Below are 27,198 nucleotides of genomic sequence, written 5' to 3'. Positions count from 1 at the left end.
CACAATTGCGGCCACGTCAATGCGAACGCCACGGCTACGGATAAAATCTTCGATTGTGTTTTCTACAATATATGATTTATTGAAGTATTTATTCGGACAACCGATGTTCAATAATCAACATAATACGAAGAAACTATCAGGAATCTCGGGGTGGGAGTGATAGGATAAATCATTGTCCGAGTTGCAATAGAAGATACGTGGGTCACGATGACGCAAATTCCACAAAGAATTGACAACGATAGTCACGGAGCGCATCGTTCGAACGAACAAACAGAGTAGATAAAACGCAAAAGTACTAAATTCACAGAACTTCACGTTTCCACACGAACCTCGCGATCAAGCTGAACGCGACGAATCTATCTAGTAGAACGTCCCATTTCTAGCCAGACCGCGGACCACTTAAATCGAAGAGGCGGAACAGACGCAGCGTGGCTGCACCAAACGGATGCACCGAAGAGTTCCGACGGCGGTCAGAATCGTCGATGAAAATTTAGCGAAAAACCTCGAACGTAAGAGAAAGAATCGACGGATCGTGCAGAAACGGCTGCCCACTTTTGTATCTTCACCACAGGGGACACGAGGATCACGGCGACCGCGGGTGGCGGCGGCGGAGGTGGTGTTGGGTGCAAGGGGAGTGGGTAAGGGCAAAGAGGAGGGTCGGCTGCGTGCAGCCATGGAGCGGAGACCGCGGCGTTGCATTTAAACGACGATAAGTCTCGAAGCTTTGAAGACACCGGTCGGCTGGGATATAAGAGAGGGGCAAGGGGGGGGTTCAACGACCCGTTGACAGCCAGACAGGCGGACGCAGGCCAGACCAGTGCATCACCCCGGTCGAACGAAGGAGAAAGAAGGACAGTGGAACGCGGTGGTCGGAGCAGCGAGGCGGAGGAGTACACCGAGGGAACGAGTATATCGCCGTTATTATCGCCATCGACTTTTATCGCCAGACGATAACTCTCGACTCCTGGCGGTTACCTAGCTGCTCCGACGATGCTTTTTCCTCATTCTCCTTTTTCTCGTTCTCTCGGCTCTCCTCTAGCCTACCGCTTCTGGTCCTACCTTCTCTCCTTCCTTTTTTACGCTTTCCGTCGTCATCGCGGCAACATGGTTAACGCGGGTGAACGATACGACTGGTCCGGCCGCGGCAAATGCCCTTTGACGGCTTATCGCCCTACCACCTTGACGATAATCGCGTAATTCCTTCCCCTTTTCGCTTTCTCCCCTCCGGTTCGCGTCCTTTTTTTTTCACGTTCTCTCCTCTTTTTTTTCGAGGGGCTATTGCCCCTTGTCCGGCGACAGGAAACGCGATTTTTCTCTCGGTTTATGAAAACCAATGCGAAACGATGTCGCGTGTGTATACCAGGCGGCGAGCCGCTTTTGATCATCGCACGAGCGATGGGTCGGTTAGTTTCGAAGTTGGTATTTTTTTTTCTGCTTTTTACTTCCAGGGGTTAGAAAATGGCATGCGAGCACGATATAAAGTTTTTCTGTACAGTTTTCAAAGCGTGCTTTAGTAATTAAAAAAGCGCTGTTGGTCGGTTTGGTCAAAGGGTTACGAGTTACGAGTGACTGGCTTGTTAAACTTTCGCGGCTCCGTGTTCCGTTGAGTTCGACTGAATTCTTTTGTTCCATTCCTTTCGAAGTGGTTCGTTATACGTCTGTCAAAAGAAATTCATCTTCCTTATCTCTGAATTCATACAATTTTCCAATATCTTTCGGACCCACATCGATATTTCCCATCGTCGAACTCGTTCAGTCGTAGATCAATCAGCAACGAGGAATCTCCGATAGCGTCATCGCGATTAGCGTGATATACAGTGCATAAAGGTGGCGTCGGGCGATGCTGCCGATTTCGAGCAGCTATCTGTCGACGGAATGCGGATTTTTGCAATCAGCAGGAAGAATTGGATGGGGCGCACCGCGTGTGCACTGTGCATGTCGGCCAGGCGACGGCGTTGAACCGATAAAGATGAAGGATGAAGCCCTTTCCAAGCGATTTGATCGGATTCCGTGTTTGATCGTCGATAATCCAATTTGCCCTCGACGCCCGGCGAGCTTTCGTATACGTACCGGGTGGGGGCATGTATTTTTCAACGAACCTGCACCGTCTGCTTCGTATAGGCGAATAGATGCCCCCCTGTCAGACGTGGAACCGTTCAATTTTCTGGAATCATGCATACACCGTCGCGTCGCGTCGCGTACCGTGAACGTCAGAGGAGAAAGGTATTTTTGCACCGTAAAATTTTTTCTCTCGGGGCAAAGGGGAAATCGGCGAGTCGATTTTCTTTGAGGGCGCATCGAATTCTCTATGAGACTTATGGGAAATTTCTCGGTTGAGTGCTCGGTACTATACTCGCTATCGTAGCGATACTTTATTAACATGAACAATAACGCTTTTCTATGAGAAGAGAAGGAGGCACCGTGGTGATTCTCTCGTGATTCACTCTATCCGTTGCTGTGCAAAACTAGCCACATGGTGCATACCTTGGCGTGACGTTTTGTTAGTAGGGAGAGAAGAGAAAAGTGCGCGTTGAAATTTCTTTCGACACATGTCCCACGTCTAACGTACAAGGACCGTTAACAGGGTTCAACGAATCGAACGATTCGACGCGAGCCACTAATTCATGGCGCGGACGAGTTAAGAGGATCATTCAACAGGTGTACCCGCGATGCGCGAGAAATTGCACTCGCTGGAAGGAAAAAGCGTAGGCGGTGGCCGGACGACCAGCACAAAGAGCGAAGTGCTATGCACTATTTGCTCGTGCAAAGACGCGACGCTTCGAGGGAGCTTGGCGCAAACATTCCAGTTATTAACAGATAACGCGAGTGTATACTCTAAATATGTATATGCTAAAGGGAGAGGATGAAAAGTCGGAGCTCTGATCTTTTTTTTATTGCATCTGTACGGACGTAAAGAACGATGTTAGCTGCGAAGCTTGGTTCAAGTAGAAGAGGTGCGTTGCATCGATTAACCCTCTGGCGAACTTCAACAGCGGTCTGCTCGAAGTACAAAGTAATCGCTATCGAAGAGCGTGTTGCGCGCACGATTCCAAAGGCGAACGCCACGATGCCGGTCGCGTATAAATTTCATCCGGCCGTTTAATTGAATATTTAAGCGCGAGGCCATCACTGATTTCGCATAATCGGCTGGTTCGTTGACTTCGAAAGAACAACTCGAAGAGCGAGTAGGTGCGTACGTCGTATCCGTCACGAGCGCGTATTATTCCCTTTCGCGGTGTCCCTTTTGGCTGACCCTTCTCAGCGTACCGGCCACCCTCTATGCCGCGTTCCTCCTTTTGGTCCGCCCGTGGCTGCTGGCTACCGCCGCCCCGCGATCCGCGTACAAGGCCAGTCCTCATGTTCCACGCATGAAGTACGCGGCGATGCGACGTGGTGCGTGACGTTTGCGATCGGTGTGCACGGGGAACGGCAGGTGTAACTGTAAAAAACAGCCGCAAAAATTCCGGCCGCCTCGCAAAGAGAGAAGAACCCCTTGCCTGGAGCCGGCGTTGCCTTTCGTCCAGTTCCGTCGCCCCTCCGTGTTCGCCCTTCTTTTCGCCGGTCCCTTCCACGCCCTTGGCTCGCCTTCTGATATTTGACGGAATAATAACAGGACGAGCCGCGAAAGATTCCGTGACGCGGTGGGCTCAGTTTCCAATGCGGTACCGAGCGTCCGCAGGCACGCAGGACCGGGTGTACGACAGGTTGCACGAAACCAGACTAAATGACGGATCATTAATAAAAGAAATTTCGTGGTTATCGCTGGGGATCGGGCTTACTTGCGGTCCAGGTCTTGCGGGAACATTCGAGACGTTGTCACCGGGGCGGTTCCTCGACCGGTGGACCGATTTCTGTTCGATACTCGAGTTCGCACGACGCGAAATTCTACAAGACGTTAGGATCCGTGCACTCGTGCTTCTTACTCTTTCTCCGTTCTGCTGGCGTATGAATAAGCGAGCGTTCAAACGTCTCGCGGGTCGCGATAGATGCAAATCAACGGGCACAGGGTGACGCGGGGCTCGTGTCTCGTTCGTATTCCTGTTTACCTGGCCGCGTTTCTCTTTATTATTTATGAAATATGACCGAAAGAGTGCCACGTGAGAGCAGAGGTGAAATGGGAACACCAGAAAATAAGAGAAGAAAGGAAAGAAAAAAGAGATGAAAAAGGTGGACAGCGGGGGCGATGAAACTGGAAAAAAAGAAGGAAGGTATGAAAGAGGGAGGGAAAAGAGAGAAACGCGAGGTGGGAAGGGGGTCAGGCAGCGCAAGAAAAGAGACGAGGCAGGCTGAAGAAAAGGGAATACGAGAAAGAGGCCACGGGCTTGGAAAATGAGAGACGAGACGTGCCGGTGAATGGCAATGGCCTGGAGTGGTGTACCAGAAGAGCGAACCAGGCGGAGAAGACGAAGAAGAAGAAGAAGAAGAAGAAGAAGAAGAAAACAGGGAGATGTAGAGAGAGAGAGTGAAAGAGAGCAGGCCTGTGCAGCAGGCCATCACAATGTGTTCTGGTTGCTTCGCTCTGTCCGTTCGTTCCTGTGCACGTCCGTACGTCTGTCCGTTGTCTGCCCTGGCACTCCAACCGAGTGCATAGCCGTCTGGCCCCGGTAGAAGGGTCTCTGACCGATTATCACTTGGTCTTTATGCTCTTTGAGGTTCTTTTAAACGTCTCTCCGTTCCTCCGCTCCACCTCCTTTTACTACGTTCGCTTCTTCTCATCGCGCCTCGCATCTCCGCGTCTTTTTACCCTTTTTCTCTCTCCCTCTCCGTGCTTTATCCCTATTTTTTCGTCGTTTCTGCCTATCTCACGCACCACCTATTCCTTTTTGCTGTTTCATACCACTTGGTAAAAAAATCCTCCTTTTCCTCTTTTTTCCCCGCTATCGCAGAAATCCCTTGTTCCTCTCTCCTCTCTTTCCTGTTCTGGCGATAGAGGAAGATTCGCGAGAGAAACGTTTCGTTTGTTCTGATACGTTTAATCTTACTCACGCGGGAATATCGATGGTTCGTTAGCCGTGAATCCGAGGATTCGCGCGACTGTTGTCTCGCGAAGGGATAAGAGGATTACGGGCGAGAAGGATCGTGTTGAGAAACAACACGAGACGAATCGTGCAGCGACCGTTTATCGGGATTCGCCTTGCTCCCCGTAGTTTCTCGTTAAACACCATTCTCGCGCGAAGTCGTGAAACGTACGAACGACTCTTTGTTGGAGCCCCGTACAAATGGTCGCTCTTCGTTGTTTATCGCGCGCCATTAACCCGACGATGCATCTCATTACTTTGTAAATTGAATAATTAAGTATCGTCTTATTTGCATTTGAAAAATTGATTCGGACGTAACGCGCGGCGAAAGATAAACCGGCTATCGAGTACGCCTCGGTTAGAAGTAACCAGCGTACAAAGCGAGCGAGGTTGCGCAATAATTTACGAGGCACCCTAGCACGATTTTACTGCCGGTTCGAGCAAAAATACAGATGATTGCCCGCGGTCGTATATCCTGCTTAAAAGGGTTAACCATGAAATCCCGATTGCGACAGCGAGCACGGGTGATTCAACTTGTCTGGCCGCGTAAGTGACGGGCAAGAGGTCGACGGAGGTTGATAGTAACGGTAAACGGGGTGCACCACGGTTCGCCTTTCTTTAAATAGCATAGTTCTCGAGTGACCGTCCCGGTTCCACGAACCCGGTGTCCGGTTCCAAGTATGTCCTGCGGAATGCCGGTGTCCGTGCCGCGTGTAAAACTTGCATTTTTGCATATTCTTCCCTTCTCTTTCGCCCTCCCACCTATACCGAGCGGTTGGCTCGTATCTCCGTCTGCCTATCAGCCTACGCGCCTCGCCTTTCGCCGACGAGATTCGTTCGCGGATCGACGCACGTTCTCCTCGCTGTCTGCGACAACGACCGTGCCCGTCGATCTTTACTCGTTACGCGAGCATTCTGTTTACGCCGCTCCCGAGATCGAAGACCCCTTATCTACAGCTATAGATAACGCTTATGCAGTGGACGGTAGCAGACGGTAGACGTTTCGCGAGAGTCTGCGGTCTTGATGACGAAGCCATCGCGGGACGAGTCACGCGTTCAGCTGGAGAACGACACGCGATATTCCTAGCATAATGCTACGACCGTGTACACCTATACATGTACCCACTAATCTTAATCCAGTTTCGCACTGGAGGCTGTGTGTTATACAGAAGAATCGCAAGTGGAGATCAAGAATACGCTATTAGCGGGCAGGTCTGTGCCAGGGTAGGAAAATCGAAATCTTCATGTTTTTGGGTCAGTCGCGTGTCCTATTACCGGTTCATCTTCGAATCGATACCGCGAGGAAACCCGTAAAATCGCTAATGAAATGTTCAGTCCGCGTTCAAGTAGAGCTTGTGCGAAAACAGGTCCGCGAGGCGTCGCGAAATCGTTACGTGGCGAATTATTGAGACCAGCCGACACGGACGGTGTACACGACGTCTCTGACGTCCTGATTTCTAAATAAGGAACAGTATTCGATGACGTCGATACCGGCAACTCTCTAGGGTATGGAAAGGGTCAGCGTGAAACGGAGCCGGTTTCCGCCACGGCGACAGAAGCTCCGGTATGCATATCGCGCCGTTCCCGGCATTCCACGATTAACCTTTCCGATGAATTATTATCGTTGACCCGACGTACGCACCCTCGTCCGCCGGCATTACGTAGTGCCGGCCTTCTTTGCATTTCTCACCTACCAACTTCGTCGTTCTACCCCTTCCCGTTTAAAGTAGTTCGATTTCAAGGGATGTATCGAACCAGCGTCGTATCGAAATTCGGTTGTACGACTGGCATGTGTCCTGTTACGACTGCCACGCGTGCTTGAGATCGAAAGGGTGACTCAACGGAACGTGCCGCGTGCGATGTGCCAAATATGCATAGGTTCGTCTATATTGGAGAATCCCCGGTCCTGTTGTCCGATTGTCTAGGGGGAGATTGCGGGTGCGTGCCATGGATCGCGTGGTCAATGCACCGCTGCCGGACCACTCGTGTTAACATAAGGCGCACGTGGTTTCACGCTGCTCCTATGCACTGTTATTTGCTCGTTCGATTCGTGATTTTTGGAACGTTTCAAATGGGAAAACACGTTGTAGAATGTGAGGTACTCGAGGCAGTAGGTTAACCTGGAAATCGTGTATATATAAGTGGAAAAGTAGCGTCCAATTGGTCGATGCATCACACTCTTACCGCCGATACTGTAATGACCCGATTAATTGCCTACGAAAATGGCACAAATCTTGCCAAATGTGGGAACGAAACGTGCGCGAAGCGAGGCGGCGAGACCAAAGAAGGTGCAACGACGAGGTGGGCGATTCGTAGGATCGAGCGGCGAGCAATCGGGTCGACAAGTCTGCTCGAATCGGGGAATCGCCAAGAAAGTAGATGATTTTCGCGACATCGCTCGTCGGGTATGACTGCGACGGCGACCGCGGGCGACGACAGCGGGTGTACGACGACGACGATGGTGGAGGCGGCGGTGGTGGTGACAGTGGCGATGGCGGCAAGATAGAGAATCGAAGAAGGCTACGGCGGTGAGGAAAGAAAGAAAGAGAGAGAGAGAGAGAGAGGGTATTGGACGCGGAAGAAGAAGGGGTTAGAGAAACGTGAGAGGAAAGAGAGGAGCAAAACACAGCGGAGAGCAAGGTAGTATAGAGCCGCGGGACCCGTGTGAGACACGGCAGAAACTCGAGGGACGGAAAGGGGCGAAAAGCGACGAGCAACGCCGAGACGGGACGAGGCGCGACGAGGAAAGACGATGAAGGCCGACGGGGGTCGCGCACCGCGGCGCTGAACGCAGTGCCATCCGATAGGCAGCACCGCTTGCTCGACGGATCTTCGGCTCGCTCGCTTCGAGCTCCGGTCGTTCGCTGTACGATCAACACGCTCGATCCGCTTCCTTTCTACACGTTCGTCTTGGCGTGGCTACCGTGGCGTCCATGCCGAGAAAGGAAAAGCCAGCATCGACACGCTGCGCACAGTGGAAAACACGGAGCCGCCGCGAGGACGCGTGCACTGGTCGTGTGTGTCGTTGCCGCGCGTAGTTTTACGTGTACTGCGTATACCGTCTAGCCGTGCTCGTGAACAGAGGTGCCCCCTCCCCTCATCCCAAGCGGCGAACGCGTGGTGGTCAACACGGTGCGTGTGCTTCTCTCTCCTTTTCTTACTTTTTCTTCCACGCTTCCTTGGCTCTCTTTTTTACTTTACTTTATCCCTTTTCGTCTTTTTCCCTCGCATCGGTTTCTTCGCCTCGCGCACGTTCCCGTTCCTCCTCTTCCTTTTCCCCGGTTCCAGATTCGCGTACTCGTTTCCTCGTCCCCTTTTTAACCCGTTCCTCTCCCACCTCGGCGCCGTTTTGTTTTCCTTTCCCTCGGCGATATCCTTAATCGTCCGCGGTGGTGCCATGTGATTCCGCCGAGCCACGCTTCACGCAACCGCCTGCGGCAACGTGCGCGGCAGAATTTTCCCTGCGGGAGGATACACACGAGTTTTCATCGTGTACGCAAAAGGTACCCGTTCTCGGAACGCAAGAGAGACCCAGCATGGCCGCCTAGCACAAGACGAGTCAGAGTTCCTTGCCGGTGTCCACACTACACAACCAGGCACCAGCACGCTCTCCGTCTTCTTTCCTATCTTCATCCCTTTCGCTCTCTGTTTCTGTCCGCCTTTTCCCGGCGTGTATTCAAAGAGCACGCACTCCCTCTCCGTCCTCCTCGCACTCGTACGCCACGCATACAGATGCGCCGCACAATCTGTCTTCGTTTTTGCACAATGTTGTTGCTCTCGTTGCGTCGCTTTCTCGCTTTCTGCTACACGCTTTTCCCTCGCACTCCGTTCCTACGTCCGTCTTCTTCGTTCGTTTCTCCCTCTCGTCGGCCGTCTCTCGCATGCACGCGCTCACCGATCCGGCTTCTCTCTTTATCGCGTTTGCCCGTTTTCTCTTTCGCTCCCTTTCTCTCCCGGTTCCCGCATCTCTCTTTCGTTCTTGTCCCCTGATCGCGCCTTTCATTCGAAAATAGAACGTCAGCGCGCGTGCCGCGCACATTTTTCCTCGTGAAAACAGCGAATTCCCACTCGCTGACACGCGCGCGCGACACAGACCAACCGAGCGTTCCACCTCGTATGCCTAACCCCACTTTTTACCAAAAATCCTGCGGATTTATCGATGTATATGTACACGCGTACATAACGAGGACTATCAACACCTGTAAACCATTAAAACGTATCGAATCTCTTTAATTGTTTGTCGTTGTTGTTGTTGTTGTTGTTGTTGTTGTCGTTGTCCAATTAAATGCACATTACCAAATAAAGATACTTCTATTAACTTATTAACCGTATACCACTTAATATCACACACAGCATGCGTTGTTTCGAGCAGCGAATCGTGATCGAAGACCGCGTCTAGGAGGGACGCTGTTTACACTTCCGGCGACAACATTGTTCCGCGTCTTCAAATGGCGCGTTCAGTCGCTTTCGGGTGTCCGTGTGCGAAGCACGCGCTCCGTGCTAAATGTTCGCGACAGACGGTTCGCAAAGTGTCAGACGTATAATTATCGATAGAATTATCTTATCGCGGAATATAACGGGTCACAGAGGGGTAGGGGGTGGTCTGCGTTTCGTTAATTGTGCGTTGGCTTTGTTGGCGGTTAGACGGAGGCAGACGTACCGCGATATTCTGGCGGGAGACTCGTAAAAATAGTGCCTTCGCCGTTTCCTCCCTTCTGTACAAGACTTCGTGACTATAATTAGCGAATTTCGCGTTTTCATCGTAAACAAATATTCACCGCTTGTGTCGCGACGGGCCCGTTCTCTCGTTGTTCGTAATTTCCTGTTTGATTAAGTGCGTTGAACAAACATGGCAAAACACGGCTATCCGGCAGTCAGCCGGTGTCGCGGCTAAAGTCAACGGCTATCGATGCTACATGAGTTTTGCATTAGGAGAGTGTGGACAGTAGAAACAGACCACTCTACGTGTTCTCGACCATCGTCTCTTTTCCTTCTCCGTAAATCTATGCTGGCATACCCTAGGAGACGATACCTATATCGGAGAGGTATGCTAAACTATTCATACCCCGTGAGACGTTTAATAAAAATAAACTTTCCATCATTTCTTTTCCTACGTTACTACGGTTAACGGATCTTGAAATATTTGGTCCCCTTTTCCGATCGACATGAATTTTCGATACAACGAAAAAGGGATCTCTCCCATATTGGGAGCCACGATTGAAAGATCGATCGCGCGACCCCAATTTTTACGTCTATATTAATTAAGAAAAGACGGTGGCGTGGAACTGTGTATAATGAAGGTAAATCATCGAAAAATACCCTTAATCGATCAACTTCCCGTTCAACGTGCAATTGCAACGAGAAACGAGATAGACTTAACCACCAATCGGATACAACCACGCGGTAGTATAACTTTCCACGAGCCGTTATATCATTCGCGTTATCACTCCCCGTTCCTTTTATCAATAGCATCGTGAATATTGATTATCGTTTATCTCGAGCACGGTTCGCCGTGCAGTTAGAATAATTATTTCTCGCCGGTCGAGAGTAGGCGCGTTCATCGCCGAGGGGCACGATAATTCCCGCGTTGAGATCCACGAGGAACGGCGAGCACGTTGATGCTTGACATAAATAATAAATCTACGGCGATGCAAGGCGCACTCGTCGGGTGGAGCACTCGAAATCTCGAGTGAGCGTTCCGCGGGGCAACATTTTCATTTTTATGCCGTACGCGCGCGTCGCAGCTGAGAGAGGGGAAAAGAGCGTGTGTTGGACATCGATTCATTGCACTGTATTGTCACGTGGACGCGCGAGCACGGCCGACACAATGGCGGGACGAAAGGGAGAAACGTGGCGAGGGTAGAACGCGGAACGAAACGAATCACTCGAGATCCGTTCGCGAACTATTTCCTCGGGGCTCGTATTTTAGGAAGTTGTAGGAAGCATGAGTCTATAGACCAGAATAAGACAGTGTGTGCTGCGCGGGGCTGTTCCTCTTTATCCCGTTGCCTGTCTTCTCTTATAATTGGATCGTTTTAAAGAGTAGTCGATATTATACAGGCCGCTGGTGCATACGGAATGACGCATACTGTGTTATCTTATATTTGTTTTTCTTTTAGAAAGAATGTTTTAATATCGAAAACATGGATAATGAATTAGATCGCAACGAAATTGGCATGCTTTCTTAAATTCAAAGTGTAGATGGTTGTACAGATTGGAAAAATGTACGTGTATTGCGATAACGAACTAATCAATCGTATCACTGATATCGCTTATCGATCGGTACTTTCAAAAGTAAATCCATTTTCCAATTTCTATTGTTTTATCTGAACAACGAATACGTACATTTACGTGCAGATCGAAACACCATTGTGTTTCATTTACTCTCTGTTCGCTCTTAATTGTATCCGTTTCTTATCGTTTCAATGAAATCATATCGGTACGCGGGCAAGCATTCAGTTCGGTTGTTTCATCGCGTTGTCCGAGTACATTAAAACCGGCCACGGTGCGGACGAACTATTCGTTTCTCTCGATCGAACGTATGTTCTAACATGTGTATCTTTATTTGTTACAGACACATCGTAGCCAGTCGAGGCGATTAATCGCGTGCGCGTCGCGGAAATCCGGGGTGTTTAGACGGAAACGGAGAATGCCAGGGCGAGCATCGGTGGCGCGTGGGCCCGCGAACGCTCGCGCGACGATCGTTCGCGTCGACAACGATCGGGTGCACGGCTCGCGATGATGGCGGAACGCGGTTACGTAGCACCGATATCGTCGGTCGAGTTCGCGCGACGCAGTAGACCTCGTTAGAAACGTTCGACACGCGACGGGATAAATGCGAGACCGAAATCTCGTGGGTGGACCAGTTGTCGCGGCGACGAAGAAGAGGAAGAGGAAAAAGAGACGCCCGGAGTCGGGTCGATGCGAACGGGACCCGAGGACCCGATGCTGGCTGTGGACGAGAGCAGGTGTGCAAAAGAGGAAGAGTAGCGACGGAAGGTTGGATGTAGATCAGGAAGGGGACGAAGAAGAGGCGGAGGAGGAGTCGAGGAGCCTTGTCGCGGGCGTAGAAACGGATCCAGGGCTGGTGGAGAAGGACGAGGTAGGAAGAAGGAACGCTCGTTATCGAATCTTGGTCCATCATCGACAAGATCGGCCTACAACCAGCTGGACTGGACGGCCTCGCGAGTTTTCGTGGTAAGGCCGGGGGTTGTGGGGGCCACCACGGGGGCGGGGGTGGGTTTGCCCCTGCTTCTTCTCGTCGTCACTGTTCTCGGAAATCAAACGCGTACGACGACGGCTGCACCGGTGGTGTCCGATCCGTACGTGTCCCTCGACGCTACGCCTCCTCGTCTTCTGCCTCGTTCGTCGTCGTCGTCTTTGTCTTCCTTCAGGAGAACGTCGCGATTTTCCAACCTTCAGCCGGAAGAGCCCCCCTCTTACAAGCGTTCTGCGAAGATCGGACTGGATCATCACGGTGTGTCCTTGCTACCAGTCGAACGCGAAGACCAGGAACCAACGACGGTCGATACCAACGGCAGGAAGGGCTCTTCTTCCTCCGCGTTACCAGGTAGAAGAGGAGGAAGAGGAGGAGGAGGTCTGGCTCGCGAGAGGACCAAGTCGAGGCGGTGGCAGGTGTCCGATGATCGAGGACCAACCCCTTTAGGCCTCGTCGAACCGTCCTGGTTGCCCACGAGATCCTCTCGTCTCCGTCACGTGGAACCTTTCGCGACTCTGGTCGGGATCGCGAAACAAGAGCGTCGCCACGGTGGTACCGCTTCGTTCGCACCAGCTAGAACGATCCACAATAACAATTGGACGTCGTTGGATCGGGTGGACTTTGTCGGTGATACGTCGTCGAACGGGGATCGCTCGACGATCGCGACGACGACGACGACGACTGTAACAACAACTACGGTGACTACGGTACCAGTCACTTGGACTAGCATTCCGTTTCGTTTGGTTCATCGAACCGTGCCGCGGTTACCGGACGACGACAGTGGGGCGGGTAAGTTCGCGATAGGAAGACGCAACAGGAAGGCGAAAGACGAGGAACCGAGCGAAGTAGTAGGTGTCTCGTCTCGTAGGGACGGGGGTGGTCCCGCGTTCGCCGCGGACGGTAGTGGTGAGGTAAAAGCTGGTGGTAGTGGTGTCACCGAGTGGGCCACAACAGTCGCCGGACCGATGTCATCGTGGTCGTACCCAGAGGACGAGGAGCCGGGAGCTGGAACCGTAAGGACACGCCCGGGCCCGGAGGAGGCGGTGAGCGAGGACGAGGAGTCAGAGAGCGGCGGTGAACGGGTCAAGGTCAGCGTAGCGCAGGCCAAAGGCTCGTCGTCTACGTCGACGGCAAGGAGCACGAGCGCGTCGCCGACGACGACGCAGTTGCCACCGCCGAGCCAAGATACCTCTATGGAAGCACGTGAGTACCACGAAATCTACTCTCCCCTTTCTTTTTGCCCCTTTTTCTTCTTTTTGCGCGCGCCTCTTCCCGTCCCGTTCTGGCCCACCATAAGGGAACATGCGGGTCCTCTTCTCTTTCTGCGAGAGCTACACGCGAGCCGCGTGCCTCTCCCGTTGCTCCTTTTGCCGTGCCTCTCCCTACGGACGTGTTTACAGGAACCGAAGCTCGGCGCAGGACCCTTGGCCAGGTTATTTTTAACTACTCTAACCGCGCGGCCACTTTCTCCGATCTCCCTTCGCCCTTCGTTCCCTTGGCCGTTTAAGTTCGCACCGCGTCTACGTCGTGGCTCCTCTTCGGCTGACTGTTCCTGGGGAACCAGGACACGCCAGGCCCTCCCTCGAGTATCGTATATATTTTTCGGAAGGAACCGCGTACTTTGTATACGTTTCTTCGCGGTTGGCTTCTCGCGAGAACTTTACTCGTCGCAGCCCAGTTGTCAGGGCTTGAAATATTTTGTAAACATTTAAAAATACTTTGAAATATGACGACGTTCGTCGAGTTAAGAGCGAAACGTAGAGGGAACGGTGTGCATTCTTATCTGGTGCAATAAAAAATACACGAGGGCGGGTTACAATCTAGGCGTTCTATCGCGTATGATATTTTACGCTTCCTAAACGAGCAACTAACTGAAAAATGGACTTGGTATATTTTCGTTGCACGCCCACGGTACGTAAAAGCGTGCACCGGCCGCACGAAGGAGGGAATGGAAGAAGAAGAAGAAGGGAAGCTCGCCGGTGAAACGTGTGCATCTCGTGTGTTTTCGATTACGCTTGCACGGCCGTACGCCGGCTGCGTACGACGTACGGCTCGTGACTTCGCGTATGAATCAGCCAAGCTATTCTTTTCGCGCACTGCCCGACCGCCGACTCTGTATACCCGTTTCTCGCGCGCCTCCTCGCGCTCTCCGTTCCGCTTTTACTCCGTCCTGCCCCGGCCCGCGAGTCAACCGAGCGAACGCGCCCCGTCTTCCTCGCCGCCACCCTTTTTTCGCCCTTCCGCGCCGCCCTTCGCAACGGCCAAGTCGCCTGTGCCTTCCTCGTCAACCTTCCTCCTCGTCGGGCTCCGTTTCATTCCGTTTCATTCCTTTCCGTTACACGTGTACCTCGCGCCTAGAGAGCCTATCGATGCTCGCATACTTTTAGCCGGGGATTTTACATATCTCCAAGTCTTGTAGCTGTACGATGGAAAGTTCGCAATCCGCGTGTCTTAGACAGTGTTGCAAGTCGTTGCACCTTGGAGTACTTTTTTTTATTTTTCATTGGGGATTTCTCATAATTGGGGACTTGTAGTCTCTGACACCTCTTCTTAAAATGTTCATAGATCATTGTTGTTCTGTAGATTGTTCATATTTTACGTTGCTGATTTTATAGACTAAAGCCGCGTCTTGTTAGTACAATGAATTAGTTTGCAGTCTGTAAAGTAAACACAGGATCGTTAACGTTGCGGTTTGATTCGCCGAGAATAAATTGGTAGATTAAGAAGCTGGTCTACGATGTTGTTGAGATGCGCGAGATAGCGGGCACACTCGCATGAATATTCTTCTAGCCAGATTAGTATCTGCATTCTTTAAACTGGTATCGAGCTAATCTCCTGTACAGAGCTGCTGCGCTTTTCAGTTGCATAAATAAATGCAACAGATAACGCGTAACGTTATCTAACGACAGAGTTCGCCACGCATTTTAAAATATTATAAAAATGTATAATAATTTCCAGCATGCTTCGCGCGCACCGTTTATTAAGCTGGATACGTGTGTAATTAATTTGTGAAAAATGTAAGCTGACTCGTAACGTGTTCCCTCGAAGATCGCGCGGAACGTTTACATTCTCGGCGTCTAAGTTTCCCTGTAGGTAATGCGATATTACGCATGTCAGTTATTACGTGTAATTTATAGAGGAAACACTGTTTTCTGTTTAATTAATATTGCAATCTACCTTGCTAAATAACGCGCAGCCGATCATTAGAATTATTTCTTGTTTAGATGCATTTAGAAGGAATTCTGAACAAGCGTTATGAGAGAAACTTGCCTCTTTCCATTCCAAAACGTATTCCGAGTATATTAGTAGAGTATATTACCAACTATAAGTGAATCTAGCCTCTTAAAGTAGTTTCGCAATAATTGTCTAGATGAAAAACGATATCAGGAAGTTTGTACAATCAACTAGCGTGAGACTAAACAGACGAGCTTCCGTCCGTTCGAAATCACGGGGCCAACCTGCGTTATCTTAAGACGCGCGAATAAGATTGCTCCTTGGGATGATCGTTAATCGAATCTAATCGACGAGCGTATCGACGAGAACGGATTAAACTCGCGGCGCACAGTGCACGGTAGAAAGGAGACAGAGGTTTTTGGTGATGCTCTCGTGGTGCTTTTGTAGGCGTCGCGGTTAGTTGCAACAACATCGCGATATCCGTATCGCGTGTTCGGCGAATGCCGCTTTAAAAGCCCGCCTGATAAACCCGCGGGTACCAGCCGCGGTTTATTTTAGATTATAACGTTGCATATCGCCGCGTGTAATCTCGATAAATAGCTCGTTAATTCCGCTTGATCATAATAAGATAACCGGGGAATTGGCAGCGGCCCAAAAATTTCGACATTCCCAGATTCCGCACCCCCCGGTCCCTTGTCTCCCGCCTTTCTTTTTCTAAACCCCCGACCCCCGCCCCGCCACCTCTACCCTTTGCGACTCGCTCTGGTCCCTTTTCATTTTTTCGCGTCCGACGATTCATTGCTCCTCCTAATTAACGCACCCTCCGGCCAAAGATTCATGCTTCTTTGAAGTAAGCCATATCGTTCCTCGAAACCCGCTCCGGTTAATTCGCCGGGGGATTCTTTCGCGCGGATTTTATAAATCGCTGCTTCATAGACCGCGTGCTTGCGCGGAAAATAATTGCGCGCGGTTCGCGAGGTGGTTCGGTTTTAGCGTGTAATTTTAACCGGGCTCCTTGACATCCCGCCGGTTCGTTCGTTTCCTGGAGGCTGTTCGTTGGTCCGGTGCAGTTCGACTGGATCGAGGTCAGGAGAGATCGCGTCGCTCGGATTTATTGCGTTAAGATAGTCAAGATCCGTCTAGATGTATTTTACTAGCCGACGAGTGCTGCTAGCATCGTCGTTTACCGTTCACCTCTAAGCAGCTGTAAATCTTTGAAATCCTCTAGAAAGCGGTCGAGATTATTTCGCGATCAAATTGATATTCGACTCGATTAGACTCTCGAACATCTTTCACCGAACGATTGTCAATGGTGTATTTACACGCGCGTCACTGCCGTCACGGTTTCACGTGTACTCGCTCGTTTAACTTGCAGAATTACGATAGATAGTGGAATTCAAGCTCTTTATCGCTATGATACTTTCGAGGCGACGACTGACTCTTCGGTAAATATTAATTCTCGTGGAAATTTTTAGCTCTACCAAGCTTGTATGTCTACTAGAGAACCCATAGAAAAGGTATCATGGTCGATGGCCCGTTACGGAAATACGCGAGAGGTTGTCACGTGAAGCCGCGGTTTCCACGCGGACGCACTGTCTCCGGTGTATTCCGATGTTGTTACTTAACGTGTTTATTTCGGTAAGCTTCTGTAACCCTCGAGGCGTTTTTTTACGAGCTAATTCGTGATCTGGATAGTTCCCAAACGCGAGTTCTGGTGACTACGCGATACCGGGTACCCGGTATAAGAGGAATGACTAAATGGTCTGACTAACCGGTCAGGTATTCCAAAACCCGGCCTTATTTTCGCTCGCTATACAGAAGTGACACGTGAGTGACAAGGAGGGCCACAGGCAGGTTTTTGCCGGGGACGACGCGTACGAATTCCAGCCGGTATTTTAGTGGTTTTCATCGCGCTACGCGATCCCTCGAGGGACGCGGTAAACAGATTTCGCGCGTTCGAAACGATAAATTTACCGCGGCCGCGACTTTATTTTAAACGTGCCGCGCTATTCTCGCGGCCGTTGGATTCGTCAAGATACACGTTCGGCCACCGATTACAGACGCCCCCGCCGTCGCGATCGTAACGTGCGTAACCCTCTTAAATAACGACCCTTACCGCTAATTTAAACATTCGAAGATCATAGTCATCGACGACACTCCTATCACGCGTCCAAGATAGTGATGGGTATATCGTACGAACCTTCCGTATCACGATTCACGAATCCACCCCACCGCAGGCCGTGGCTCGTGATCTTAAAATTAGTCCACGGAAATTTGCACGGTGTAACTGATCGTGATCAGCCAGAGACGGATAATCTTGGGCGGAGGCTGTTACGTGTGCACGCACGATCTTCGAGGATGATCCCGTGGAATAGGACGAGGTACCTTCCAGCCCGTGAAACAATAGCCTGGCAAAGCCGGGTAGACACGATGATTATCTTTACGACTTTGTAATAGTATAATGACGTGTTATTAGGCGGGCAAATTGGTTCTAATAATTACAACGTCTGAAAGTTTGTTCCCACGGTGTGGCAACCCGGCTGCCTAGGGTCCCGCGTCTACGGTCACGCGAAAATATGCAAACTGTCCCAGGAATTTCACGTGGCGATCCACGCCGCGTTGCGAAACGCGAGCACCGCCTTTTTCCCGCCCACTGGATGCAGATTTATTTGCGCTTTCGTTCCGCGGTAATTATTCACCGCCGCTCGGATCGTTCCCTTTCGAATGGCTAAAGTGCACCGTGTAAACTGTATCGTTAAAGACAGTATAATGCAGATTTGATTTATGCCACCTAGCCGAACGGCTGCTATTTTTAAAGATCACGAATTCCGGCGTTCTTTCGCCTCGTTATCCGCCGGTCTCCCTCGTTTACGTCTGGCGAGAGTTTCGAATTTTAATCACGCCGAGGTTTCTTCCTGTTCCTCTCTCTCTGGATGGTGATCGATGCCTCCTTGCTGCGATTTCGTTCTCTCGAGTGCATTTAGGATAAAAGCTCCTAGGGACGGAACCTTCGAGCTTCTCCTCGGTATTGTTCGAGTAGAATATACGCGAGCGTTCCGTCGAAACTACGTATCTAGGACGTGTCTAGCCATCTCTTTTCCTTTAGACGCATGAATTGCAACGAAATGACCTAAATTTGTTCGTTCTGACATTGAAATTCCAGACGATCCGCTTCTCATTATCGTGTTACTCCGCTTTTGTGAACCTCGCGTAGTAAGCATCGCTCGGAAATAGGCCTGTCCCGGGTGACGACCCGTTGCGTAAGTTTCGTGCGACGGACAGCAAAGGGTTGAACATTTTTGCCGTGGTTGAACGCGTCGTGGCTGGCGCGCACGGCCGAGAGCGAAACCCCCTCGATCGAGCCGTGTGGCTCTCGACAAATGCCTCGCGGATTCGTAATTTTTGTTCTCTCCCCTCGACGGCGAAGGGAGAGTAAGAAAGAGAACGAACGGAAGGGTTAGCCGGAGAGAGGGAGAAAGAGAGAGAGAGGGAACGATTGAAGCGGGTGGCACAGAGGGGACCCAAGTAGAACGAACAGAACCGTGGAGAGAAGGTTGGAAAGAAAGATGATCGCGAGGTGGAAAAAGTGACTGAAGAGGGAGAGAAAGGGAGAGAAAGAGAGAGAGAGAGAGAGAAAGAGAGAGAGGAGGAGGTATAACTCTCCTGTGGAAAGGAGCACTCCTGCGATGAGAAGGAACGGAGGGATGGGCTGGAGAGAAACAAGAAAAGGGTTAACGTCCTTTCGTTCACTCCTTACTCTCTTTCTCCCTCTAGCTCTACGTTCTCCTTCGAGTCTCTCTCGTCAGCACACCCTTTCCATTCTACTCTCTACCTCTCCGCTCTGGCCCTCGACATCTCTCCCTCTTTCTCTCTCCCTTTTTGCTCTTCTCCCTTCGGCCCTTTTTCTTCAAGTTGGAACGGAGCTGGAGCGCGCGCGGTTCTACTCCGCGCTCTCCTCCCTCTCTCGCGCTCCCCGGTTCTCCACCATTTATTATTCATCGGCAAGGAAAATTTATATACGTCTTACCGCTCGCCGTCATACTTAATTCTCGATTTACGATTCCGCGGCTCTCACCTTTTTTTTTTTCCTTTCTTTTTACCCCTTTTTCTTTCTTGTCGGCATTGCATGTCTGATGTCGACGGACCCAGCGTGCTTCTTCACTGATTCTCTTCGCCTTTCCACTCTCTCTCTCTAACTTTTGTTCTTCCTGCCTCTTTTTTTTCCTCATTTTTCTCTTCGCTTTCTCTTTTCTCCGAGTACACCTAAATTTCCCTCGACAACGCTTGATAATGGCCCCTCGCAGGGACCCCAGGGCTCCGCTGATCTTTGGAAGTGAATTATGAACGAACTCGCGGAAAGTTGGCCTTGTTTTAAGCACCGCGCTGGATTAACTATTTTCCCTTTTGTTAGTGAAAGTTCCAATTAAAGTTGTCGGTTTAGGCTTCGCGGCCGCGTCGTTCGTGGGTTATTTAATCCTCTTATCGGGCTATGAAAAATTATTCGCCCATCCTTAATTAACTCCTCGACGACGTTGGTGGAATTTTAAAAATCGAGATTGTTCGAAACTCTCCCCGGATGCTTGGACATCGAGAGGCATTTCAATGAAATAATAAATTGCATTATTCAAAAACTTGTCGGTATTTGAAATGAATACGTTGGCATTACGACTATCGAGAGCGATGAAAGTTTGCACTCGAACCTATATTGCTGTCTAGTAACTATTTACGTGCAATTTTCATACGTAGCATTTCTCGTACTCAACGAGCGTGAATAAGTAATAAGTTCTATAGGCCAGCCACAATGATCGTGTCGATAAACAATGCAGGAGCTACGATTTATGTTCGAATCGAAGATACCAAAGCGACAGTCGCATAAAAGAAAAGTGCTAGTCGGTAACTCGCCGCACAAAGCATTAATTAAACCGTAGATTTATTTCGCAATTTATTGCCAGGCGATATTAAATAAATCCCAGCCCGTGACAGCTGTAAATGTCTGTCGCTCACTTGGACGACGCCGCACAATCTAAATTATTCAATGCAAATCGGAATTATTCAGTGCAAATAACAACCAGCCGGCAATACATCATATTCTTGCCCGTGATATTTAATTCATAACCTGAAATTGCATAGAGATTAGAGGTATGCGCGTACCCAGCCAGCCTCTAATTTGTCCCTGTCAATAAACCGGATCGAGCGTGAAAACGAGCCCACCAGTCGTACATCCAGTCGCGTCGATCAATCAGAAAGACAGTGGCACCGTTGCGCAAGCCAACGCGATTTTAACGCGGGGTGGAATTTCTTCCCAACGTTAGACTCACCGCGAGCATGGTTCCCGTTCGCGGACGAGCCGCGGTGATTTATTTCGTTAGGGCGTGATACCTTCCACCGGGGCGTTGGTATCTTCGAGTTCGTCTAATAGATTTAGGGCAGCCAGGAGCTAAGGGTGGCTTGCGTTAGGTATAGGTCAACGACAGAGGGGCGCGAAAGGGCTTGGTCGCTATGGTAACGCCTGGCGCGGTGCCTCGACTGTGGGGTGCCTCAAGTTTTTCATGGGCTGGACGATCGTCGGAGGGTCGGAGACTCTAAAAATCGTTACACAGACCTAGATACTCCCGCTGAGGAAGCCTGCCATCCACCGCTCTGCGAGCCTCGCGCAATTAAACCCGACTTCGTTGCAAGAACGAATTTTTCCCGTCTTACTTTAAATCCACCGGCGCGAGATTAACATTTTCAATTCTCGCGGCTCGGCCGGAAGCAGCGTAGAAATTATCTAGAATATTTACACGTGCCGATAAGCAGTGCAAACGAAGCCGGGAAAGTTGATGAACTTCTGAAAAAGATAGTGGTTCCGAAATATTTGATTCCGTTTGTTTTGAAAAATTCCATGCGAAACGGAATCACTCGAAGTACGGACAGGAATAACACGGAACTCGTCGAGAATAGATAGATAGGATGGCTTTTAGGGTAGACTGCGACCCTCGCAGGGCTGCCCCACCTGCTCAGCCCCATTGAACACGAATATTTATGTACCCACATTCCTCGAAACTGTCTTCAACGTAGGATTCGGGTGCTTATTGTGCTCAAAGTGGCAGAAAATAGTGGAGAGCTGGCCAGAAACAGATAGGCGAGGGTAGTTTTTGGGGTAGTAGGATTAGGGGCGACGGGTCCCCGTGACCTGACCAGCTCGATTGATCAGGCCAGTCGACCGGTAAACGGAAGGTTCCGGGTGCGATTCACGGCTCAATAAACCAACCCCGTACACCCCGTCCTATCTACCGTCCAAACACCTCGAGGACCCACCCCGGTGCCTGTTTCCCGCGACGAATACTCGAATACGGTGTAAATACAAAGAAAACACTCTAGCGACGACGCTGGGAGGGAATCGGTGGATTAAAACCACGGCGGAACAGAGGAGGAAAGCGAAGGTAATAAAGTATAATAGTATCATCGACGCGGAGGTAGCCCGGGTGGTGCCGATCCTACCTTCGCCCGGTATTTTCGTCACGGACGAGAAAGTAGCGTAGTTACGCCCGACACGCAACGACGCTCTTTCCCGTTTTATTCGTAGGGTGGAAGGCGCGCTTGAACCTCGCTGCTGCAAATTCGCAGCCCTTCATCGCTTTACGTCCTCTCTGTTCTCCCTCCGGGGAGCTTGAGGGACGGATATATATATATATTTAGTATATAGAATATTGCGAGCGAGTCGAGCCACGCTACCGGTGCTACGTAGAGACCGATGGGAGATCGTAGAAACCGTCGCGTCGCTCGTATTTGCCCCCGGTGCTGGAAGAAAGGACGAGAGAGGAAAACGACGCCGGGGTTTGGCGTAGCCCTCCACGGGTCTCTTAGTTGAAGGGAGGAGAGGATGGATCGAGATGGGGAGAAAGGGGTGGGTTACGGAGGGGTGGCGAAAGGGGGCCAAGGGACGACGAGAGATGGGAAGTTGGTTCGTGCTATAAAGTATTGACTGACTGTTGTACAGGCGAACTATATGTACCCGGGACCCTATAATACCCACGGCAGACTCCACTCGGCCCTCGCCTCCAGCCGGGAGGAATAATGCGACTTCCGGAACCGAGGAAATACCTTTCAGCTTTTTAAGAGCTCCGCGCCGAGCGAGAATCCGGCCGTGAGGAAAAATAAAAGAGCCAACCGGGGTGGTTACAACCCGTTCGTTCGTTAACGCGCGTAATCTCGTTCGATATGCCGCGGATGTTCGAATCGAGGGCGGCGGTGCCGGTTAATTCGACGGCTTATTTCGCCGTTGCCTTGTGCAACGCGTCCCGAAACGCAACCAGACGATTGCAGGGTAGGCTCGAAGCGAAAAGTTGTTTAGAGATTATGATTGATCGACGGGGGTTTTTTTTTTTTGTGCGAAATAGTTGCGAACGTACTGGTTCTGGCTTGTTGTTCCACTGTAAGAAACATTCTTGAGTTTAATTAGATAGTTGCGAGGCGGATACGAAGCGAGTGGTTTTTCTGTCGAGCATTCTTAAGACTGGTCGTTAAGTGAATTCGAAACGCACAGTTGTTTAAAAAAGATGATTAATTAAGATTCCTATATACTCGATGTTTAACACGTGGCGAACGGTGAACCGAAAGGTAACGATTGGTAGGGGTGTGTGTGTACGGGAAGACATCTCTCCTAATAACTCCCGATGTGATTGCCTCGGTGTTCGTACGTTACGGTAGTTATTCGAGAATAATAATTCTCGACGGAATTGATGGTCGTGCGTGATGGGGAAGCTGGAGGTTCTGCCTACATCGTGCCGTGAGATGTCACGGTTCTGGTATCTCTATTTCGAAATTAATGCGATAGACTCACGCTGGGAGTACGATTGAGTTACGCGGACGCACGAAAAACCGAACTCGTTGATGTATGGTGTTTATTAAGCACGCCGTGTAATGCACCCGGTATCTTTGATATCTTCTACAATTTTTTTATCTTCGCTGCGTTTCGCGTGCGAGCTTTTTAATTATGCAGATGATATTAATTAAAAGAGCACTGGACGCGATAGGAGGATATAGCAGAGGCAAGTTATATACCTTTTCCGTGTTCACAATTAGTACATCTTGTACGCGTACATATTTCATGTCATCCGTTTAACAGACATCTTTCTCGATTACGTGGACGGTTGGATGCTTCTCACCTACGATCTACAATCTTGGAAACATTTAGAACGATGTAGCTCGGCTCTTTTCCCTTCCGTTCGAACGATTAAAATCGCTCTTTGAATTATGAAAAAAAAAAAAGAAGGGAAAAAAAACCACCAGAGCAGTGGAAATTGAAATTCCGTCGTCATTAATTGCGCGTGAAAATGTTAATTAACCGGGTAGAATCGCGGTTGACTGGGAAAAGTTGATCGGTGCCAGGTGATCTCGGCGCGCTCGCAACGCGCATTTAAGTGGGAGCGGGTGAGCGCGCGTGTACGCAGCGCAAACGGGATGTTCGGCCTAATTACCGCGTTTTATCAGTAGGGATTCTTCCGTGCTGCCGTCTAATGGAGTGTCTAGGCTGTAATCTGTAGTGGGAAGCACGTGACACAATTTCGAAGCCGGGTTCGTCGACCCACCGCGCGCACCCGGTTGCGTCATTGTGAACGCTGACGTTCTACGCGCGTCGAAACGGCGCGGCTGCCTGCTCTCGGCTCTCTGCCCGCCTGAATTTATGACGTTGCCATCCGACGCCGCGGCGTTTAAGGTTCACACGCAACGCGGAACGGTCGTTTCGCGCCTCGCGATCCGCTCGGGGACACGCGGCTCGCGGTTCGGAATTCTAACGAAACTTTTATAGAGCGGAATCGCGCCCGTGCCGGACCTCAGAATCCGAGGAATTTCCCAGCGGGCTATTTTTATTGTTATTGCGGTGGAACGGTGGGTGGCTGAGTGTTATATTTGACATCCACTCGGGTTTAATGCTCTTTGATTCGATATTTGTGGTTTGTGTTCGAAGCTGAGCTGCGGGGAGCTGTTGCTCCAACTATTTTACGCGGAGACAGAAGAATAACAGAGCGGGGTGTCTTCGCGGTGTTCGCCGTGACACATTTCGAATAATCGATTCCGTTGTTGCCTCCGCGTCGGATCACCTTCTTTCGTTCCCGAGCCCCGACGTCTTCCTGTCCGCTGTTACGAGTAAACTTTTCCGTTCCCTCGGACGAGACGCGTTAATTAAAGGGTAAAAATTTCCCAGTTATACCGTAGGGGAATAAAAACATCCTCGTAAAAGGCGATTAGTTTGCAAACCCGCAATTAACCGGGCCACGCGTCGTTTCCACGCGTCCCATTAACCGGTCGAGTTTGTACGTACAGTTGAAAACAGCCCGTATATCCCAACGCTGACACCGTTGCCGCGTCAGACCCTCCTCCCTTTGATTTAATCCGTTCTCCCTGTTCCCTTTATCCCTCCGCGGTGCGAGGAGCGTGTGCAACGAAAAAGGGTAGGAGCAGGACGGAGATAGGGTGCGTTGGCTAGGGTTGGAAAATGGTGCCAAGTGCACAGTACTGGGGCATCGACCAGCAGTCGTTCGCGGCTGTCCCCTGTGTCCGATACTCTTGTCCATTTTCCCTTCGATCGATTCGCGTACGCGTCCTGTAATATCGTAACGGTTACCATCGAGTAACGTCTTAAGGGAGACTCGCTAATTGCGAGTTCGTCGCGAGCAGTAATTTTATCGCCGCTCGTCCTCCGGTTTCCGACGAGCGCTGAATTCTTCGCGTGCTAGTCGGCTAGAGTAGCGGGAGGGTTCCTCGTAGAGAGACTAGGTCGCTGTTCTTTAGTACGTAGAATGCTTAATTGATAACAAAGTTGTGACTGCGTAACCTCACGATTTAACCGGTGACCACGCGTGGCATAGTTAATGGTAGAGTCGCATACGCGTTGGGATAAACCCGGCTAACTCATAATACATGCATATATACCACGAGTTGGACTCGTGTTACTCAACTTTGACCCGACGTGTATATCACGAGCGTACACACGTTTTTTAACGTTTGGTCTGCGAAACGTATCACGAGCTGCGAGCGATGTTACAGAGCGGATGGTCGAAGGCGACTTATGGCAGTACGCTTGTGTGAAATAAATAAAAGATTCATGCTCGCGATTAAGCTCGAGGGGGGGAAAAAAAGAAGCGAAACGATTCCGCGGTTCCAACCTAATAATTGGAAACTTCGTTTTGGTCGTCGCGTTCCCTTTCGAACGCTCGGAGATCTTTGGAGCGTGCAATATTACCAAAGGCTGAAATCGTGTTCGCGCGATGAAGCCGTGGCACCGCGAGCCGACGCGACGCGACGCGACGTCCCGAATTAAATCAATGCCCCCTGATGAGCGCTTCTAAATCGTTCGTAATGCCCGTGCCTGTCATTCGTCCCCGTAATCACGATCGTTCGCCGCTCTCTTTGTTACCAGGGCCCGTGTGCTCCTCGTATTCCTCTGACCACCGTGAAAAGAACGACACGGTAATCAAACGCCATCTCGACGGCCTCTTCTCCCCTGGCTCTCGCGTTTTACGTCCCTCCCGCGTGATCCTCTCGTGCCGGTTCCCAGCTTCCTTGGAACCGTTCCCAGAGTCCACGTGTTGATCCGAGGAATCGGTCGCGCATCGATCGCTACGCGTTCATCGGCCAGAAAGCGACGATGCATCGTTTCGTGGCAGTCGCCAATTTTCCAGGCAAATTTTTCGCGTCGCTGCTACACGTTCGACTACACGGTAAATAGTTGGCGGCGGTAACTCTTCCGTTTCTCGTGACCCGATATAGCTGCGCGAGGATTTTACGATTCGACATAAATTCGGGGCAACGTCGAATCGGGGCGATTCACCAGCGGGCAAATAATTTAACCGGGCTGATGGTGCGCGTCTATAAGTCGAACGCAGTGGCAGCCGTTTAGGAGGGAAGCGGCAGACTAAACAAAAATAACCTCTCGCAGCGTGCACGTTGCCGTGGTGGCTGCCATCGGCCGAAAAGAGAGTGACATAAGCACAATTCTAGCGCGAATAAGTCCAACGCTCGCCTCTGGCGAACGGGGTTTCCGGCGAATCGAACTCGCCTCGAGTCTTCCGGTTCCCCTCCTGCGGATCGCGTCGCCCATTTGCGCCGAGTCGACAACCTCTCCTCTAGCCTCCCTTCGCGGTTTGTTTGCGCGCGGATAGAAGGGAACTTCGAGAAGACGAAAGAATTTTACGTTTAATCAGCGGGGTTTGTAAGTAGCAGGCAACTCTCGCGTAACGCGGAATTCCTATCGCGGTAGACGAAGCTTGGTTGAATAAAATCTGGTCAGGAAAGGATTATTCTGTTCCGAATCTAACACCTGTTTCGCGAGAATCGAGGAGACTAATAGATCGATTGGAGGATTCCGGAGCATAAAATCGTCCGACGTGTGCACGCGTTCGAAAACTGCGTCGACAGAAATCGTACGTGTATCCACGAAAGTTTAACGACAGCGTCCACGAGTCGTGGACTTTATCGGTTAGCGGAAGAAGTATAAAGCGAGTAATAAATTCCGTCAGGCGCCAAACGGCAACGGGATTTAAGTATTCATGCCTCTCGCAGACGTGCGCGAGGATAATTGAATTTTCATCGACGACTCGCGGTGTACGTACCCCGTGTTGTTAAAATACTGCGTATAAGATCGTTACGTGATTGGTACGGCAACGTACGGATCGTCCGAAGGTGCAATCGAATTCTTGGCTGGGCTCTAGGGTCGGGCTATCAGCCACTGTCACGAGCACGTCGGCACAGCCAAACGATCGCCGGGGGAATGTGGAAAATGTAACGCTAGCTAAATTAGTT

General features: G+C 50.6%; 3 protein-coding genes across 4 annotated transcripts in view; 2 read left to right on the top strand and 1 right to left on the bottom strand.

Moving 5' to 3' along the window:
* Nhe2 (Na[+]/H[+] hydrogen exchanger 2) overlaps window positions 1-27,198 on the top strand; it is a 250,996-nt gene that overhangs the window by 71,398 nt on the left and 152,400 nt on the right. The gene's annotated exons all lie outside the window — the stretch shown is intronic.
* The window catches only part of LOC143424631 (ciliary microtubule inner protein 1), a 168,223-nt gene that overhangs the window by 31,852 nt on the left and 109,173 nt on the right, over window positions 1-27,198 (bottom strand). The window lies entirely within an intron of this gene.
* LOC143424453 (uncharacterized) overlaps window positions 10,313-27,198 on the top strand; it is a 106,492-nt gene continuing 89,606 nt past the window's right edge. The window contains exons 1-2 of the mRNA XM_076896509.1: window positions 10,313-10,318; window positions 12,009-13,440. Coding sequence (XP_076752624.1) covers window positions 10,313-10,318; window positions 12,009-13,440 — 1,438 coding nt within the window. The remainder of the gene's footprint in view (window positions 10,319-12,008; window positions 13,441-27,198) is intronic.

The sequence above is a fragment of the Xylocopa sonorina genome, chromosome 6 (assembly GCF_050948175.1).
Source record: "Xylocopa sonorina isolate GNS202 chromosome 6, iyXylSono1_principal, whole genome shotgun sequence".
NCBI lineage: Eukaryota > Metazoa > Arthropoda > Insecta > Hymenoptera > Apidae > Xylocopa > Xylocopa sonorina.
Note: the sequence above shows the minus strand (reverse complement) of the source record. Positions and strands in the feature narration are given on the sequence as shown.